The sequence below is a fragment of the Pipistrellus hanaki genome, assembly GCF_964339955.1.
Source record: "Pipistrellus hanaki genome assembly, chromosome: 1".
Lineage (NCBI taxonomy): Eukaryota > Metazoa > Chordata > Mammalia > Chiroptera > Vespertilionidae > Pipistrellus > Pipistrellus hanaki.
Window position 1 is genome coordinate 25,033,102 of NC_140503.1, and position 20,474 is coordinate 25,053,575.

Sequence of the window (20,474 nt, forward strand, 5' to 3'; positions counted from 1 at the left end):
GGTAGAACAATAGTTCCTTCCCCAACTGGGAGCAACTTGGCCTATGGGAAACAGAAGCAGTGTGCCTCACATACTGGGTGCAAGTGGGTAGTGTCTTCTAGAGCTAATCCACTTGTACTTGCAGCCCTTCTGCAAAACCAAATGAAAGCATATTCCCCAAAATGACACAGAAGTTCCAGAGCAGCTGATTCTGTGTCTGCTGCTTTCTCCCCTTACCAATTCCTTGTATCTTCCCAGCTAGCTTCATCTCTCAGAGGGACAGAGAAAAACAAACGCAAAGACCACTGGGCTTTCTGCAAATGTGGGTAGAGTCACTGAAACTCACGCTCTCTTTTAGGAACCACCCTGTTACTCAACTGTAACAAAATGATTACTCAGAAAGAGTTTAGTTTACCTACCAGCCCTCTAGAACAGAGTATCAGGGGCCTTTAGCTTTCAGGAAAAGGTAAAGAAACTACAGGTCTTTAAAGGCAGTGACATGAGGCAAAAGCTGAAGATTCAAAGCTCCAAGCTAGGTGTTCCTCCCTAGCACTTCCCCTGTTCAGGGGCTCCAAATCCTTCACAGCAGAGTCTAGCGGTGAAGCCTCTGCCTGGCCTATATATACCCTTGGCCTGGCAACAGGCTGGGCTGATCCCCAAGGAGGAACTGCTTGCTTCCCATGGCTGCAAACATGATGTTTTGCACTGGCTATGCTGTGGATCTATGCTAGGGAGTTTGGGGTGGGTCAACCAAGAGTGGTAGGCCTGGCCTAAGCATAGCTACTGGTATTGAAACTGTCATTAATTTTCCGGTACCTGGGCATTACCTCCCATGGCAATCATTTATTTTTCTCTCCTACTGGAAATTAATAGATCTTATGGTAAGCATAACACCCCAATGATACAACCTAAGTTTATTTTCTCAATTTCAATTTTTTACTATCAATAAAAGCAACCATTAGGTACTCCGTTAAGAAGTATATAGATATATTACTGGTCTTCTTTGATTTTACTAATAACCTAAAATGATCCAAATTCCTTATTCAAAATTATTAAGGAGATATAGGTCACAGGGAAGGTGATAAGTTTGAGCATGGGCAAGGGTTTTGAAAATAGCATTCTTCCACTGCTGATTAGCTGTGGTGACTGGCCAATCACATTCTAAAGTCACCAGCTGAAAGCTTGGAACCTACTGCATATTATGCTTGGGACCACTGGATTCACCAGGAAATATCACCTCCACAATGACGAGGGGCTGATCAAAGCTTTACTCAGGGTGGCATTCAACGGCTGGTCCTACTCAGCCAACAACAATCTTAGAGTCTGAGTTGCTGTGCCCTGTCCAGGGAGGGGGTTGAGGGAGTATTGTAGAGAGCCATAGGTCACACATAATAGGGACCATGTTCATGCAAGACAGAAGAAGCCTTCTACCAAGCCATTCCTCCCACCAGTACCTAACATCACAATTTCCTTTCAAGAACTATGGATGGAGTAGGGCTCCCTCTTTCTGTACACCTGGAAACAAATCCAATTTACTCTGGTAGGCTAATGTTCCTTCAAAATACATTTTCCCTAATGACACTCCCTTGTCAGAATACTTAAAAGGATGTCAGTGACTTCCTACAAGTCTAAAAATGTTTCTGCTGGATATGCAAGGCTCTTTTGACTTGTTGCATTTCTCCATCAAGTCCCAGTAGGCTACCCCCACAGACCTCACTCACTCATGATCATGACCTGAGATGAGCCTTCTGGCTCTTCTCAACTCCTTCTTTCCCCTCTCCTCAATATCCTCCACTTTTTCCTCTGTGAACTCAAACCTAACACATAATGCAAGGCCTAATCTTCATGCTCTCTTCTATAAAAATTTATTCCTCTGAACTAAGTAGCCATGGTCACACAGTTACGTATCATCTATCCACTGTGGCCACATGTGAGCTGGTCCAGATCCTTCAGGGTACCATGAGCATCTCAAAGGGCAGAGAACCCACCCTTCCCAGCCTGGGCACATTTAAGGCACGGGACAAATATCTGATGTAGCCAGTGTCCAAAAGGGCTGATAACCTCTTACAATATGGACTGACTAAATGTTTAAAAAGACCCCACCCAGCTCTTGCATCCCATGGAGTCTTTCTTCACATTCCACTCCTGGCAAATGCTAAGAGTTCTGCCTGCATTCAGCTAGCATTCCTGCTAGAGTCAAAGGGGCAGACAAAGGATTTCACAACACTCCCATATCCCCTCAAGCTCCAAAGCTCTTAAAGGGCACCCTGTTTAAACAAGAGGTGCAGTATATTTTTGGGAAATGATGAAACAACTTCCCAAAAGAGGCAAGAAAAAATTCCCCAAGTGCAAAAGGGTTTCTCGGAAAACAAATAGAACCGCTTCCCTGCCAGGACAGAGAAAGGATTTGACATCCAGGCTCTTCATCCTTGGCAAAGGGGCCTGTTGTGCAGGGCACAGGAGAGATGAAAATTGCAGGGGGAGGGAAGTGCGGTGGGAGGGAGATAAATTCTTATGACCAGATGTAGAACTCAGCAGTTTTCAGAGTTGGAGGCCCATCTGAATGCTTCATTTGATACTGCCTAAGGTGCCAGGAGGTGTTTCCTGACCTTCTCTTTCTCTTACCCACCTTAAACAACAGATGTGATCCTAAAAACCTGGGTACGAACACAATCATATTTTACATACACAGGATCACTTGCTATTCAAAAACATCTGCAGTGATTCCTTTGGTGGATGGTAAAATCCTTTTGTAATAACAATGCTTTTTAAAAAATGTATAATTTTCTATTTTATACATCTGGTTTGATTATGAGGATTGTTTTGTCACTTATTCTAAAGTGCCTGGGTTTCAGGGGAGAGGGCACGCGCAAACTAAGGTAGATCCTTTTGCTTGATCTGCAAGATTTATCTAATAACCACTTCTCACATTACACTTTTAAAACTACGACTAACCAAACATTAAGCAACATTAGCCACACTCTTCAAAAAAGAACAAAGAAAAGCATCACTCACAAAGAAAAGCTCTCAGTCCATGTCAGAATAAAAACTAATGTAAGTTAGTAATAGCATTTGTTGAGTGTTCAGACTTCAGTTCTTTGGCATAGTCTCTTTCTCTTTCTCCTGAACTGGAGAATTCATATCCACCTAGCCTGTTTGCAAGAAATCAAATCCTAACTTTGCCCCTATCAGCAATGAGCCAAGGAATAATGCTTTCCCCCTTTGCTATCTTATTCCCCCCACCTACCTAGTGAAGTGATCATTCTCAAGGACGAATAAAAGTGCCATAAACAAGTTGCAAAGAAAGTACATGTTTTCAGATGTAATAATGATGGGAAAAAGGTTCCTGTAGTCTCTGGCTTGGTCCCCCCCTCACTCTTCCGCAGAGACTTCCCATTCTCAGCTCTCTACCCCAACCCTTGCATTATAAGCTACTTGGGCCTGCCCACAGTCTTTCAAGCAGGAGCCCCTTTTATCCATACCCGTGTGGGTTCCTGCTATAAAGCTTAAAAAAAAAAAAAAGTTAATCTACTTAATTTTTCAAGGGTTTGTGAAATTTTATTTTTTAGGCTGCTGAAGGGGGAGGGAGGAGGCTAGGTGAGGCTAAATGGGAAAGCAGCACCATGCAGAACTCTTGCCCTCAGCAGGGCTGGCAGCATTAACTCATACATGCAACTCATGCACCACTTTTGAAATATGCCAGCCAGTTTAAAATAAATGCCAATTCTTTATTTTTCAAAATGAGCAATAACTGAATTGGTGGTGGGGAAAGTGAGGGGTTAGGTGTTTCCATCCAGACTTGAAGAGAATCTATCAGATGTATGTATCATCTCCTTAACCACAGAAAAGAAATCCCCATCTCTTGCAGCTACTAAAGGAACTGGGCTACAAAATTACTGGGACGAATTCTGTAAATAGAATTTATGCCGAAGGAACTTGTAGGGAAGGGATGTAGACATAGTAGTTGTCCCTTAACAAAGCCACAAGTAAAACAAAGACTAATAAAAATTAACTCTCAGTCTTCATTTTACTTGGAAAGGCTGAATCAGTTGGGAGACCAAGATGAAAAAGGAATCACCCCCTGCCCTGGCCTGTGTTCCTCAGTGGTCAGAGCATTGACCTGTGCACTGAAGGGTCATGGGTTTGATTCCCAGGCCAAGGACATGTATGTATCTGGGTTGCAGGTTCAATTTCAGCCTGGAAAGGGTGAGTGTACAAGGCAACCAATCAATGTGTCTCTCTCACATCCATTTTCTCTCTCCCCCTCACTCCTTTCCTTCCACTCTCTCTATAGATCAATAGAAAAAAAATATCCTCGGGTGAGCATTAACAAAAACAAAAAAAAAGAGAGAATCATCCTCTCTGATTTCATACTTATTGTGTTTTGTGGGATCTGAGAGTCAAAAAGGCTGCCCTCTAACAAGCAAATGGAGAACAACATTTGAGTGTGGGGGGGTGGGGGTGGGGGTGGGGAGAGACTATGTAAGTGAGGCAGTGAAGCACATTTCATGGTGTACCATGAGAATGATAAAATTCCTAAGGTCCCAGGACAGAGCACAGAACAGGGAAGTGTTTGGGAAGCAAGCGGAAAGCACAGATGGGTGTTATGTTGCTCAGGAATAAGGACCTTCATATAAGCCTTATAGACAACCCCGAGTTTGTTTCCTTTTAAAAGAGAGGAGTAGCGTGCTTAGCGTCTGAGGTTTTGAGTTGCTGTGATAGCAGGGTGGGAGCCAGACTTGAGTAGAAGGATGTGGGTACAGCAGTGTTACTTTTTTCTTGGAGGGACCGTCATTTATACGCCTGACTGCAGTTAACTTGATGGCTGGCTGCCCACCCACTGCCACCACCTACCCAGGCCAGCACAGACACAACAGGGAAGAAGAGCTCTGATGTTTTTATGCTAACAGAAACTCAAGTGTCTAGTGGAAATGAGGGTTTTGAAGAGGGGATGTGCTTCCAGAATCCCCATCCCTGGGAAGTTCTGATCTTCTGGACAGCAAGCTGCAATGAACCAATGAACTCAAGGATCCAACATGAGAGTATACACCATTTCAAGGAAAGTCTTTTGAGAAATGCTAGGAAGCTCTCTTGAACAAAAGGGATCTGGAGAAGGTGACAAAATCCCTGCCTAGCATTCCCCCATCCTCTCACACTTTCTTCCCCCTCCCTCAAAAAGTCTATTATAAGGATAGGTGTTGATTTATTGATGAAAGCCATTCTGACAACTGTGAGGTATTATTTCATTGTGGTTTTAATTTGCATTTCCCTGATGATTGGTGATGTTGAATCTTTTTATATGTCTGTTGGCCATCTGTTTGTCCTCTTGGGAGAAATGTCTATTCAGGTCCTCTGCCCATTTTTTCTTTATTGATTTTTTGGGGGGTGTTAAGGTAGCCACTTTAAATCTATTTCAGGTTTTCAATGAAAATTTTCATTCATTACATAATATGGAGACTAACACCATATGTGGATATTTGCCACTTAGATTAATATTTTGTCATTTTTGCTTCAGATCTCTTCTTCCAGGGGTAACTAGTATCCTTAGTGTATCATGATACCTATCCTTTCCAACCATGTTTCTATGTTTTCACACATTTACATGTGTATTTACATTTATAGGTTTTACATCTCTAAAAATGGATTCCTAAACAATATAGAGTAGTGTTTTATATGTTTTAAAATGTGTGGAATCTTCCATAGCCTCCTTTTGTTCACTCAACATTTTTTAATTTAGCCATGTTGACAGGATAGTTTTACCTGTAGTATAGCATTCCATTGTATTAGCATACCAAACTACTTGTAACCATTCTCAATCATTGATGGGTAAATAAGTGACTTCAGTTTTTCACTGTTAGAAACAATACTGTAAGGAACATCCTGTGCATGTATCCTAAGCAGGTATATAAGATTCCTTTAGCATATACATCTCTAACTATGGAGTGCACAATTTCAACTCTTCATATTTTCTAATAGTTCTCCAAACTAGTTATATTAGTTACACCAATAGTGATGTAAAAAAAATTCTTAGTTCTCCACATGCTTTACAAATGGTGTTGTTAGGTATTAATTTTTGCTCATCTGATGAACATAAAATAGAATCCCAATGTGGCTTTAATTTTGTGTTTCCTTGATTATCTCCTCCCAGTTTGTAAATTTTTTGAACTTTCTCTATGGCAGAGGTTAGAGTCTTTAAAATCCTTTTAGGAGATTGATGAGGTTCAAACTATTTTCATGTTAATACTAGAGGCTTGGTGCACAGATTCATGCACCAGTGGGATCTCTTGGCTTGGCCTGTGCCCTCTCACAATCCAGGACCACTCAGGATGTTCGAGAGCCAGTTTCAGCCTGATCCCCACAGGCCAGGATGAGGGACCCACTGGTGCATGAATCCATGCACCGGGCCTCTAGTATGCATGTAAAATCTTTGGTTAATCTCTTCCTGCCCTCTCCATTCCTCACTTCCCTCTGAGATTCATCAGTCTGTTCCATGTTTCCATGCTTGTGGTTTCTATTCCTGCATTGAGTGTCTGCCCCCTGGTGGTCAGTTGGTCATTTAGGCTTTTATATATATAGATTAAGGTGCTATTTGCCTTTTTTGCATGGATTATTTCACTGATGTGTACGTACATGTTCCCTCTGATATTTATTCTAATATTTTAATGAATTTACAAATAAATTTTTTTAGTTTTATTTTTAACTGTGGTATATGTTGATAGATGTAACGAACACACAGAAAACTCATTGAAGGTCCTCAAAAATTTTCAATTGTGTAAAGGGACCTGCCAACAAAGAGTTTGAGAACCATTGCTGCTTTACAGTTGATTAATATTATTTTCTTTCTGGAAGTACTGTCAAAGCCAGTCATTAAAATAAAATAAATTGATAATATAAAGAAAAGGGAATGAACCCTCATACACTGTTAGTGGGATTGTAAGTCAGTATAGCAACTATAGAGAATAGTATGGAGATTCATTTAAAGATTAAAAATACAGGTGCCACACAATCCAGCAATTCCATTTTGGGGTATTTATCTGAAGAAAACAAAAACACTAATTTGAAAGGAGGCCAGAGACTTTCTAAAGGAAAAGTTACTCAATTCCCAAACGTTTCTCTAGTTTCACTTTCAGTCAGTCAGTCTCTGGATGGGTTTCTGATTCAGTACTGCTTATTAACAGTTCTCACACACACATAAAAAATAAGAAAACAAGTAATAAGCAAGCAAAGTTCCTGACCCTGGAAGAGGAAATAGTCAGAGTTCAAAGGGCCTTGGAGAATTAGTCCAACCCACCCTTCACTCTTGAGCAAAGTGAGGGGCCGTTATTCACTGCTCATTAGAGATGGTACTGGGGCTCATGCCTGGACCGCCAGCTCGGGGCCCTGCTCTTCATACCATGAGCCCAAGCTGTGGAAAGATTTCCTAAAATGCAGACTTTCAGAGCTCGTTGCTGCCTAAGAGGCAGAATGAGTGGAAGGAGAAGATGCCCAAGGTGACCAGCTAAGGACTCACCAGTCTGGCTCCTCTCTCAGTAGGATAACTGACAAGGACCAAAGCCAGCCCAGAAAAGAGATACACCGGCCAGCATCACCCTTAATAATTTAATCTTTTCTGTTTTCAAATTAAGTTGGTCCATCTGAAGCATCCTACTTCTGAATCACCTCTCTCTCCAATGGGTTTAAGACCACTCCATTTCTCTGCCCCCACCTTACCAAACAGAACTTGTTCTGAAAAGGGTCAGATGGGCTTATTCACTCCAAATGTAAACTGGTGGTTCTCAAAGCATGGGCCCCAGATCACCAGCAGCAGCATGTAAGAACTCAGGAGAAATGCAAATTCTCAGTTCTCATCCCAGACTTGCTGAATCAGAAACTCTGAAGGTGGTATCCAGCAATCTGGCTCCTCCAGGGGATTCTACTGCATGCTAAAATTCAAGACCCAGTGGAGCATATAACCTAGAAGGTTCAGCCTGCTGATTCTCTTACAAGTATGTGACTACTAACAGACACACTTGAATGACCTCTAGAATTTCAAGCTTAGGCTGGATGAAGGAGGAGCATCCCAACTCAGCATATCCTTCTCTTGCTTCCAAGGTTCAAGTCCTTGTGCAAGAATGCGCACAAACTGTCCTTTAAGCTTTGACCAGAGGCAGGAAAGCATGGGCTAAGGAAAAAAGGTCCCGATGACCCTAATGGGCTTCATCTTTCATCTATTAAAGTGAAAAAGGCAGAACTTCTCTTCACCAGACCTTAGAAGGAATAATGGTGGGCCAACAGGCATATGCTTCCCCCTTACAGGAAGGTTGACATGAAGCCAATCTGTCCAGATGCCATCCTGATAAATGCAATGCTTGTTCTGCAGTAAAACTGACCTGAGCCAGACAGGTAGGTAGGGAGATTCCTGAATCCACCTCCATGGGGTTTCACCATAGGAACTGCAGAATATAATAAGCACTTTTTGAGGGTCCTACTGACACTTTCTGAGGCACATCAGAGTGGCAGGTGGGTTTCCACTGCTGTGTACCAGGAAGTTGGCACTGTGGTGCAGAATTTGGCACCTCAGGAACCACCAACCACAACCAACAGAACAGAATTAAGAACCCTGTCAGTCCCTTTCTGCTTCTCTGTCTTTGTCCCAAACCTGTTCTTAGCCCTCTGCTTCTCCAGTTTATACCAGGTCCTCATTCCCTTCAGGACTCTGTGGCTTCTCAGTGAAAAAGGGATGTCATATTTCCAGGTCCCTCAAAATCCTGACTGTGACACCCTTGTCAGGCATGACCAGTTGTCTGTGAGAAAACAATTTTTTTTTAATGCTCTCCTCCCTTTCTCCTCCCACCTTCTTATTCTCAGGAATGAGGTATTATCATATTCAGAGGTTTACTCCACAGATTTGGGCTTCAAACTCAAGATTTGGGACTCTGTTGTTGAAAACTTTAGTTTTCCATCTTGTATACAAAGAAGGCTATTAAACGTCAGCCTTCTGCCTAGAGATAAATGAAAGATTAACCGGTTGGGTGTTAACGCAGTGCTTTGAGCAATTCAGAAGAGATACTAAAAAATAGAGCTTTATAATAATCCCTTCCACTGAAATAGACTTTTATTGTTGACCCAGCAATTTTACATATCTCACTTAACCTATTATTCACAATCTTAATCATTTCTGCAAAGACAGGGTCTGCCAACTGGCAACCCAATTTCTGAATGCCAGTGAAAGGACTACAAAGCCTCTAAACTGCCTAACAACATGGTATTGAGAACAATAGGGTGGAGAACAGGTTCCTGTGTTAAAAGCCACTCTAAGGAAACCTGAGACACACCTCTGCTGGAAGTCACAACAGTTCTCTGCACCTCAAATCACAGGCAATCCTCACCCAATGTCTCCAGTTACCCTGACCTGATCCAAGATGAAGAGCCCAGGAATACATCTACCTGCCCCAGATGCCAGCTGCTCCTCCCTCTTCTTCCTTCCCAGTCAATTAGGAACCTCCCACGCTCTCTAGGCCTCCCTGCGAATCTGTGACTCCATCTAAGACCACTTAGGATCCTGTGTGGTGTGTCAGACTGGCTGAAGTACAAGGAGTCCTTGTCAGACACACCTCCCACATGCTTGTTGGGCTGAGGCAGAGGATGAGGGGCCTGCCCTGAATGTCTCTCTCCCCCACGCAACCTTAGGCAGGCTGGAAAGGCAGCCTCACCTAGCCAGTCACTTCCTGTTCCCCTGGGTAAATAAATAAGAGCTCTACTGACATTCTTCTCATCCCTAATCTTCTCCATAACTTGTACCAAAATCAACACCCTCCTCCAGCCCTCTTTATTTCCCTGTTTGGACTCATTCAACCTTTAATCCATTAACTGGTGTTTGTTTTTTCTTTAACCCTGTGATCTTTAGGATACTCCAGCACAGGGAGTTTGCTCCTCTCCTCTTCCTTCCTCCTCCCTCCCCCAAAACTCTGACAACTCAGGAAAGGCAACTGCCTCCACCAGCAGCACCTCACCCCTCTGGGTGCTTCCCTCAAACTGTGCTTTTGGTGATGTTCAGCCTAATTCTCTGAAATCTTGGACTGAGAGTAGACTTTATCTTTCATTTTTGAAATGCCAGCTTTACAACTTACTCCAAAGTAGAGAAGGCCATTCATTTACCCACTAGGGCCAGAGGCAAACCAGTTTGGGGGATAGAGTATATTGGACTTCCAAAATTTCAACAGAAGTGACATGGCAAGTTACAAAGGAAGGGAATGCCAAGGGGAACAGATCAGACACTAACTCTCTTTCTCTCCTCCCTCCTGACTGTGCCCAACATGGCCAATGATGTGGTACCACATGAGTAACAAGTATGATTATACCACAACCCTATATGGCATGCTATCACCCCAATTCCACACTTATGAAAATTGAGGGACATCACCTTTGAGAAACTTGTTCAAAATTACACAACATGCTAGTGGAAGAATTTGGATTCTAACCAGCCTGTTTGGCCAAAGAGACTACATTCCTAATCTTACTCTGCCATCTTGTCTCCCCTACTTCCTGGCCCCTAATTTGCTGTCAGGTCTCAGTGTACATTTCTCTCCCTCACAGGAGTCTTCCATGTCCATCCCAATCTGAATCAGGAGCCCCTCAGATGTGTATTCCAGTACGGCTCAATGATTCCCTGATCATAGCACGTCTCACTGTAGCTGGTACAGTTTTGGCATTCAGCAGAAGCTCAACAAGTAATTGAATAAATCACAGTGTTAAACTGTCAGCTCTGTTTCTTCCTGGTGTAGAGCACTGTTTCTCGCTTGGGTGCCCTCCTCTCACAGGCTGACCACAAAGACCAAACTACATGTAATAGCTTCCATCAAGATCCACGCCAATATCTTGTCCCAGAAAGCTCTCCATGGCATTATGTAGTATCTCCTGCTGAACTCCCTGTCCACCTTATGTCAAGTCATACTGGCTAAACTAGTTAGTGCCATGTATGAAAATACCAAACCAAACCTGTCCCACAGCAACCCTGGCAACCCTTGGTGGTCATTAGGAGCAAGTCTATAGGATTTGTGTATCATGGTCTGCAGAACAAAGGGTTCCAGTTCCCGAAAGCTGCAATTCCCAGAAGTCTTTTGTTGTTGTTGATAACCTCACCCAAGGATATTTTTTCCATTGATTTTTTTAGAGAGTGGAAGGGAAGGAGGGAGGGAGAGAAAGGGGAAGGAAAAAGAGAGCAAGAGGGAGAGAGAAACATAGATTGATTGCCTCCCGTATGCACCCCAACCCGGGGCTGGGAATTGATCTGCAATCCACGTCAGTATCCTTAACCAGAAATCAAACATGAGACCTATCTCATGGGCAGGCCAATACTCTAACCACTTAACAACATCAGCCAGGGCCCCGTAAATCTTAACAAGCTGTCCAATCCTTTCAAATTAAAGATAGTCAAGATTCTTGGAAATAGAATCCTGTTTATAGGAAACATCTCTGACATCTTCCCAAAAGGAAGAACTGAGACCAGGAGCTCCTGCTAATTCTATTTAGAAAATACTCACAAAGCCTACTCTCCTTCCTTCAGACCCTGCTAATTCTAGGAGTAAAGGGATGGGTAGAGTCTCACAGAGGAGGGGACTTTGAACTGGATCTTAAAGGATGAAGAGAGTTATGACAGAGACGGGAGAAGGCAGGACTCCAGCCACAGGAAGAACAGGGTAAGAATAGGTTTGAAGGTGCTAATGTTCAGGAAAGGGTAAAAAAGGAGTCTCCTTAGCCTTGACATTAAGGAATAAACTAAAGGGAGCTGTGGGTGAGAAAGGGAAGCCCAACCATGCAAGCCTTTCTCTGGCCCTCTCTAGCATCAGAATAGGTTTTAGAGCCATCCTGGTTTTTACATACATTCCTCCACGTAACCTTCACTCCTCACGGGCAATAAAGGTCTACTTTTCCTCCGTCCTCATGACCTAAGGAGACCTGCCCTGGGTTCAAAGATCTGCATCCAAGTTGAAAGTTAGCACACGTCATGATAAACTCTTCTGGGCAGCCTGCCAGTCTCACTCCTTTCCTCTCAGAAGGGCCCCACCACCTGCATCCTGAGGCATCGGGACAGTTTCACATGCTTCTCAACTTCCCAGACTCTATGGGAAACCATCCATCAGAGGGGAGGCCCCACAGGCAGCTGCTACTCACAGGGCTGTGGACTTGTCCTGCTCATCCTCACATACAGGACAGGCCACAATTCTGCACAATCCTGTCAGGAGTGACCCCCTCACCCCAGTACTTTCTCCAGGATGTGCTTGTTGAGTCCACCTGGGGTGATCATTGGCCTACTTATAGCAAAATATAAAGAACTTTGTCCCTGCCTTCAAGAAGCTTATGTGCAAACATGAAACTAAGAACACAGAACTAGAACCAAGCCTGAGAAACACATGAATATAAGAGAAGGCCTCAAATATCAAAGAGTAAAGGTGTCTACTGAACGAGGGGTATAAAGAAGAGATCCGCACAGCCTACTGAAATCACCAGCTAAATTCACAGGCCACTAATCAGTAATCCTGACCAACCACAGCTGGTTATCAGGAGCTTTAGTGTGGCTGCATTGGTTCAAGGCACCACAGGGTCCTGGGCATTCTGGCCTCCAAAAGTAATGAGATCAACCTGGAAGCAGAAGCATCCAAGGCTTCTCCCATCTGTCCCACACTTCTGTGTTTAGCTCAGTGCTCAGTAAACAATGACAGGCAGCACCACACGCCCACTCAGTCCTTATCCATTGTGTGACAATCCCAGCAACAATCTCTTGTACCACCTACCACTGCCAAAGTCAACAAGGCCAAACTGTCAGAACACAAGCCAGTGACAATAAACACACAGGTCCTGCCCTTTCCCAAGGAGACATGTGTCTACTACACGTGAAGCACTGATCATCAGGCCCTTTGTATTTACGAAAGTGTCGTTTGTTACTCACAGTAACATAGGGCTCAGCAGAATTACTTTATAACCCTATTTGTAGTTGGCCATAACTTCCTGAAACACATTTCCTCTGCTGGATTGAAATGCCTAAAATAGTTTCGTGAATTTCAAAAGAAAAAGAAAAAAAGCTTTGCAAAGAAAAAATCTTAAAGAGGATCTGTTTTATCTTCTCTGTACTACATCCAGAATTTGTGGTTTTTTTGTTTTTGTTTTTTAATATATTTTATTGATTCTTTACAGAGAGGAAGGGAGGGAGATAGAGAGCTAGAAACGTCGATGAGAGAGAAACATCGACCAGCTGCCTCCTGCACACCCCCTACTGGGGATGTGCCCGCAACCAAGGTACATGCCCTTGACCGGAATCAAACCTGGGACCTTTCAGTCCGCAGACCGACGCTCTACCGCTGAGCCAAACCGGTTTCGGCTACATCCAGAATTTGGAATGATTAAGCAATTGTACTTTGAAACATTTGGCTGCTGGCAAAGCTAGTAAGTCAAAGAAGTTAAACAAGGGAGAAATATCCACCTTTGGGGAAGCAAATGAATCTAGGTGGGAAAGGCTTTTAAAAGAAGGAATGCTGTCAAATCTCACTAAGAGAAGTAGAAGGCAAAAAGACTACCAACTAGAGAAAGAAAAAAAAAAAGTTCTTATTTTTTAATTCTAATGTTGTATTCTTCCAGATGTGTTTAGGAATCTTTTGAAATGTAATCCTTCAATCACATCTTGGTGCTGATGAAATGAAATATGTCTTTGAAAGAACAGACAGCATTTTCAAATTTATAAGGTTTCAAAACGATTCCTAAGTGCCTAACAAATAGCAGCTTTAAGGAATCTGGGCTCTGAAATGTCAATAAGACAGCCTCACTGAAGGGAATGGCTTTCTGTGAGGTTACCTAGCTGACCCCCCAGCATTACTGCTCTTTTTCTATTTGTCTTCATGTGTGGAATGCCACGATGTGGCATTTGAGAATTAGAAACACAAATTATGAATAACTCATACAGAATGCAGGATGTATTGAATCAAATCCAAGAGACTCCAAGAGACAACAGAAGAAACAAGGAAGATTTCCAACCCCAAGTCTGTCTAACTAGTTAGCTGTGATGTCAGAAGTACAGGCTGTACCAATTGGTGCTACAATTTGATCTTCCAACTTGAGAATTATTCCCTTGTATGCCCGGCATTATCCTAAGTGCTTTACATATATACACTATCTTATTCAATCCTTGCAACAATCTTATGCACTGTTATCATTCCTATTCTAGGGCAACAAAGGTAGTCAAGTCAGGATAATTATCCAAGGTAACACCAGTAGCTAGGAGTATAGGCAGTACTCAAACCCAAGCACTCTGACTCGAGTCCATGCTTTTAATCAGAGTGCATGCCTCTCTAAAAACCAAGGGATGGGGTTGGAGCATAATGACAGCTTGTTATTATACTCAGCTATCCTAGTGACCTAAGTGGCTCCATAAGAACTGCAGGTGGCATTTGCCATTTATTAATTTAATCCTATTCCAGTGACAAGAGAAACCCTAGGGGTTTTCAGTAGTTATAATCTCATCCTCATCTTCCAGTGAATTCACATTTTATGCTTTAGGTTTGCTTATGGTGAGGTAGGTGAACAGGGCTAGAAGAAGTCAGCAGTCAGCACCTATCTCACTCACCCCACAGGTTGTCCCTAAATGCCGCTATTGCTCTAGGCCCCAAAGTTAAACATGAGGTGAGCCAAGGTCACTACTCCTGATCTCACCACAGTCCAGGCAGCCAGCCACACCAATACAAGCCACCTGGACTAGGAGAGTTGCTCAAACCCTCTGCAGGCTCATGCTTCTGAGTGATGAGGAGGACAAAAGCTTTCAATGGGTAACAGGTGCTAAAAAGAGTTGATCTGCAAATCTGCCTAGAAATAAAGACTGAGTGCTAAACCCTAGTTCTTCTATTATTATTTTTTTTAATTAGCGCCGTGCCCTACTTTTGTAGAAAGGGTAGGAAGGGTAAATTTCAAGCTCTAAAGTTAGCCCAGGATAGAGGGCACCTTTGCTTGGCAAATGGAATCTGTGTTTAATGAGGGCCATAACCCACTCAGGTTTCAGGCTGATGGACTCTCCTGGTTTCTTTTGTTTCAAAAGTTACAGTGCAAGGTTTGTATCATGCATTTGCAATGTCCTAAACATGGCACAACAATTAGCCTGCAGAGGGTAATTTCTCAATGTTTTTTCATGACACCAGAGTGTAGCAAGCCCTCTAATGATCTATCCACAACCTCCTACCACACTCCTCAAATCTTTTTATAGTCACAGGTAATTACACCATGGAGAGATTACATCACTTTGTCAGCAGGGTTGCAGCTGACAGGAAGATGTTCTGTGGATGTTTTGGGAACTAAATCCTCATTTACCAAACAGGTTGCTGTGGTCCCTCTATTGATCCTTCCCAGGAATAGAACTGCCTTGGCAAATCTTGTGCCTAAACTGGGAACCAAACAACCAAGAGCAATGGTAAATGAGGACAGAAACAACCACAGAGGGAAGCATGGTAAATCCTACATCCTTTATCCAGAAGAAAAAACAGATGGTATCTTTATTTGTCAAAATACCCTTTTGAAAGTTGAGCTGATTACTCCAATAGAGCACCATAAGGAATGGGTCTCAGAGGAGCCTGCAACTCAGCACAGGTAGTGTGGCTCTCAGCAGACCACAAGACAACAGAGTGACAGACAGGCAAATCCCAACCAGTGTCTCACCTACAACTGCCTATCTCTGAGCAAGTTATCTAACCCCTCTGTGCCTGAGTTTCTCATTTGTAAAATGGAAGCATGATCAGCTAACTCAAACACACTTTGAGAGCTTTAAATGGGATGATAACACAGAGCCTGACAAATAATTTTTTATATGCATCAGTTTCCTATCTGTTCTCTTCTCTTAGTTCAGTGTCCATTATCTCTGACTCCAGGTTCCTCAGACACAGGAAAGTGAACCAGGGCCACCTGCCAACATCTTTCTGCCACAGCACTGTTAAGGGCCACAGCCACACCATCCCCCTGAAAGCCTAGTTCTCAACATTTTCCATCTTCAGTGAACACTAAGTGCCTGGCTTTCTCTCTGCCACGTACAAATACAGATGGTTGCTTTTCCTGCCATTTTAAATTTGCATTAGGTACTTATGTGATATTTAACATGGCCTAAAATTTTATGGCAACATTTTAAGGGGAAAAAATTCATAAACCAATAAAATACTGAATTTCTTCAGTAAATATGCTAAGGAGGGGGTGGGGTAAAATAAAAAAGCTTTTTATATGGGTCAGCAAGCCAGTTGGGTTGAGACCATCCAACTATGCAAACATAGAAGACAAAGGAGATTACAGAAGTATTTCATCCTTCCTGGTCAAGTCTGACACCTTATCCCTAACCCAAAAAGTGACTTTGCATCTTCAATTTTGTTTTTGAAAGACAGTAAATTATGTCATCTGTATAAAGTATCCTGCCCAACTGACTCAACAGTAGGTCACATACAATTTCTGTTGTTGTTATTTGGAAATTACACTGCACATTTTATATGTCAAGTGCTTTCCAATCATTTTTATTAGTCTACACACCACCAAACTAGCATCCTTACGTATCTTGTTTCTATTTTATAGAAGAGACAAAGAGGTCAAGTGATTTGCCTAAAGTCATACAGCAAGTTTCTTAAGATCACAGGTAAAAGAAAGGAGTTGTAAGATCTGGGAGAAGCTGCAAAATTAACTGGTATCCTAAATCCTCTTTAGCCCACCACCCTTAAGGCAAGTTGAGTAGTATGTGCATAAATCTTGTTTTTAATTCTAATCTTCCCCTGCATGATGGACCAGGTATGAAGAATAAGATATGTTTCCTAAAAAAAAAAAAAAAAAAAAAAAAAGTTTCCTTTTGCCACTTTTATTTATTTATTTTTTAAATATATTTTATTGATTTTGTACAGAGAGGAAGGGAGAGAGATAGAGAGTCAGAAACATAGATGAGAGAGAGTCATCGATCAGCTGCCTCTTGCACACCCCCTACTGGGGATATGCCCGCAACCAAGGTACATGCCCTTGACCGGAATCGAACCCGGGACCTTTTCAGTCCCCAAGCCGACGCTCTATCCATTGAGCCAAACCGGTCCCGGCCCTTTTGCCACTTTTAAAAAGGAAACTTTCAATAATTTCTCTCCTTTCTGCTAAAGGAATGACCTGGGTGGAATCTAGATCCAATGACTCTCTTATACCTTTTTCCTTTATAACAATAAATAAACTCTGAGTTATAGATAAGAGAAACCAGGGTGGAAAATTTAAACCCAAACATGATGTAACTTTATTCTAGAACTCTCAAGTGCCTCTTTACATGATTCCTTTCTTCTAAATGTGAGCAAGTATGACCAAGACTAATGGGTGACTGTGGTATTTATGACCAGAGACTATGCAGACAAAATTTCCTCCAGAATATGCACGCTTACCTGTGTCCAATTGGATCTCCAGTCATGAATGCACACGGACACAAACATATTCAGGATCTACTAGAGAACCCACTGGATAACAGGCTGAGTTTACAAGCACCTCATTTAAAATGCCTCTAGAATGGGTGTTCAGAAGGTAGCTACAGAAGAAGTTAAGAAATGCAGGACGAAGACGAGACCTTTCCTCAACTAACTGCTTTTCCATGACTTCAGAGTACCTGAGAATCTTAGTTTCTGGGCAAGCTTGCTTGCCACGTTGCTCATGGCAGGCCTGGCCATACAGGTGCGCTCTAGGTTTCAGGCCAAGGAGTGAGCACCTCCTTCTTCCACGAACTACTCCAGAGAGAGAGAGAAATACTGGCAGCAACTTCATGCACTAGATCTAAGAAACGGTGAAACGCCTTCCCCTGCATGCACCCTGCTCCATGCCAATACACATGTTTTATGGGGATTAGAAAGACTTGGAGGGTGGATGGCAGGGGAGAAAGGATTCTTTGTAGATGGGAGCAAGGAGGTAGAAAACAACAGAGGCAACTTTCCCATTCTGGGCTAAGCCCACACTATAGACACATTTTTCCACCCTGTAGAATAATCCCTTTATCCAGCCAGTCTGGAAACATCAGTCTCTGATCACTGACTTTGGACTTTGGATGGAAACTTTAAATGGTGTGAATTTTTGGGAAGTGGGAGGAGGTAGGAGGGAAGCCCATAAAAAGGAAGGTGGGGGCGGGGGGGGGGGTGCTTAACAAATAAAAGGAAACTACGACTTCAGACACAGAAGGAAGACCTTAATACTGCCAGGTAACAAGCTGAGACAGCTTCCCCAATGGAGTCTTGAAGAGGAGGGTCACGGTAGTGCAGCAGGCACTAGGCCAGATTCTGGTGCTGGCTCTCAGGCCCTGGGCAAGTGCACAACCTCTAAAGTCAGTCCTAGCTCTGACCAGTTCTAGCTGTCCTAACCTGACCAGTCCTAGCTTCCTCCCTTCCTGCTCTGATAAGCTATTCCATTCATGCACATATTTATTGAGCACTATTTGTTCTGGGCTGGGGTAGGATGGCAAATCTCTTCTATGAAGGGCAAAATATTTTTAAATGTAAACATTTTAGGCTTTGGGGGCCACTTAGTCTATGTCACAGCTACTCAACTCTGCCATTATAGCACAAAAGTAGTCACAGGCAATATGTACACAAATGAACACTGCTATGTTCCAATAAAACTTTATTTATGGATACTGAAATGTAAGTTTCATACAATTTTTATGTATTGTGAAATACTATTTTTTTGACTTTTTTCCTAACTATTTAAAATTATAAAAACCATTCTTAGCTCACAGGCCATATAGAAAAACGGACAAGAGGTATGATTTGGCCCATGGACCAGTTTGCCAGCTCCTGCTCTAGAGATACAGTGGTGAACAAGAGAGGGTCTCCACATTCTATGGCTCTATGACTACCATTCTAGAGGTCTCCTCTGGCTTTGGAATGGCCCTATGAACATAGGCCATGCTTCATTTTGTTGCACAATGGTGTAGGCTGGCCTTCTGTTCCTTTGCAACCTCATATAACCATCATGTCCTAACCATTTGTGGCCCCCTTGGTTGTGCCAGGGGCTCCTCAGACAATGAAGTCTCAGGTTTATAGGACAGGTTTGGGTTAAAAGCAAGAATAAGAGGGATCAGCAGAAGAAATTTGTGTGTGTGGTGAGGAAAGCTATAACAAAGAATCATTAATTGTTCCTCCCAATTGAAGAAGTGGTTCTAAAGCCAAGCCACATTCAAGAGGCCAAAGAGCCGCATGTGGCTCGCGAGCCACGGTATGCCGACCACTACCCTATCCCAGCTTTTAGGAGAAACAAGGGTATTGTGTCTTTTCCCTCCCACAGACAGACGGCCGAAGGCCAGGACTCACCTGAGGCAAGTCCGTCTCCAAGGAGGGTGCTAAGGATCACCAGCGGAAGGAACGCTCCATGTCCCACAGAGGCCACGGCAGACGCTGAGGTGCTCTTTGGTGCTATCCTGCCATGGCACATCTTTTATCCGTCCAAGTTATTTTAAAAAGAAAAAAATTAAAAGCCAAAAGAATTCTAAAGTCAGCCAGGTGTAGATTCACCTATAGAAAAAAAACACACAAAAAAACAAGACATAAGTGAGGTGAAAACTTTACCCATATGTCACAAGTAGGCCCTTTGCTCTAAAGAAGCCATAATCATATACAAAGTTGAAAGATTATTAGCAACTGAATTCATGCTTTCAGAAGAAGAGACAAGCACATAAGTGGCTTTTCAACTCCTTTCTAGAGAAATACCAGGGCCTGCAGCAAGCTGCCAGCAGCATCAGCATCTAGGAGCCGGATCCTTACGATAGGACAAGGAGACAAGCATGGGCTCATCTGAGATTCTGGGTCACAGCAAAGCTTTCAGAGACTGCCCTGGCTCTGCTTGGCTGCCTGCCTCAGAGGCTCCAGCACACAGAAAGAGAGAGGCAGCAGCTGACACAGAGCTGCTATACCGGAGTGTGGCTTTGCCTTTGCCACCTGGACTCAGTAAGTTCAACTTGGGAGAGGGGAGGGAGGGAGGGAGGGAGAGAGAAAAAAAGGGGGTGGGGGGTGGGGGAGAGAACATGTGTCTTAAAGGGAGAACTACACTGCCTAGAGAAGGAATGCAGCAGTGGCAGCCAAGGGCCCCTAGCTTGGCCTGCTGTATTGCCTGAGGCTGGATGAGCCCTAGGATCTGACTCTGATTTAACAGCTCACGCAACACACCTGTGATCCCAGAGGCCATACTTGTTGGCTATACCTGATAATGAGTGGGAGAGGATGGCTACAATTATTAATTAGTCCTACCATCCATTCTAGTTCAGATAAAGACTTCAGAAGAGTAGAAATCAGCATCTTAAAAAAAATAGGGTTCAAGACTTCTACTTTTTTTGTTGTTGTTAATCCTCATTGGAGGATATTTTTCCCATTGATTTTTAGGAAAAGTGGAAGGGGGAGGGGAGAGGAAAAGAGGGGGGGGGGGGAGAGAGAGAGAGAGAGAGAGAGAGACTGACTCTGACTTCGATGGAGAGAGCTATATCAATTGGTTGCCTACCGAAC

At 43.1% G+C, this 20,474-nt stretch overlaps 1 protein-coding gene across 2 annotated transcripts in view; it reads right to left on the reverse strand.

Annotated features, from left to right (window-relative positions):
• The window catches only part of SUSD6 (sushi domain containing 6), a 92,982-nt gene that overhangs the window by 26,926 nt on the left and 45,582 nt on the right, over window positions 1-20,474 (reverse strand). For both annotated transcript variants that reach the window (XM_084866215.1, XM_084866214.1), the window contains exon 2: window positions 19,290-19,490. In XM_084866215.1, the coding sequence (XP_084722341.1) occupies window positions 19,290-19,410 (121 nt within the window). In that variant the 5' untranslated portion in view covers window positions 19,411-19,490. The remainder of the gene's footprint in view (window positions 1-19,289; window positions 19,491-20,474) is intronic.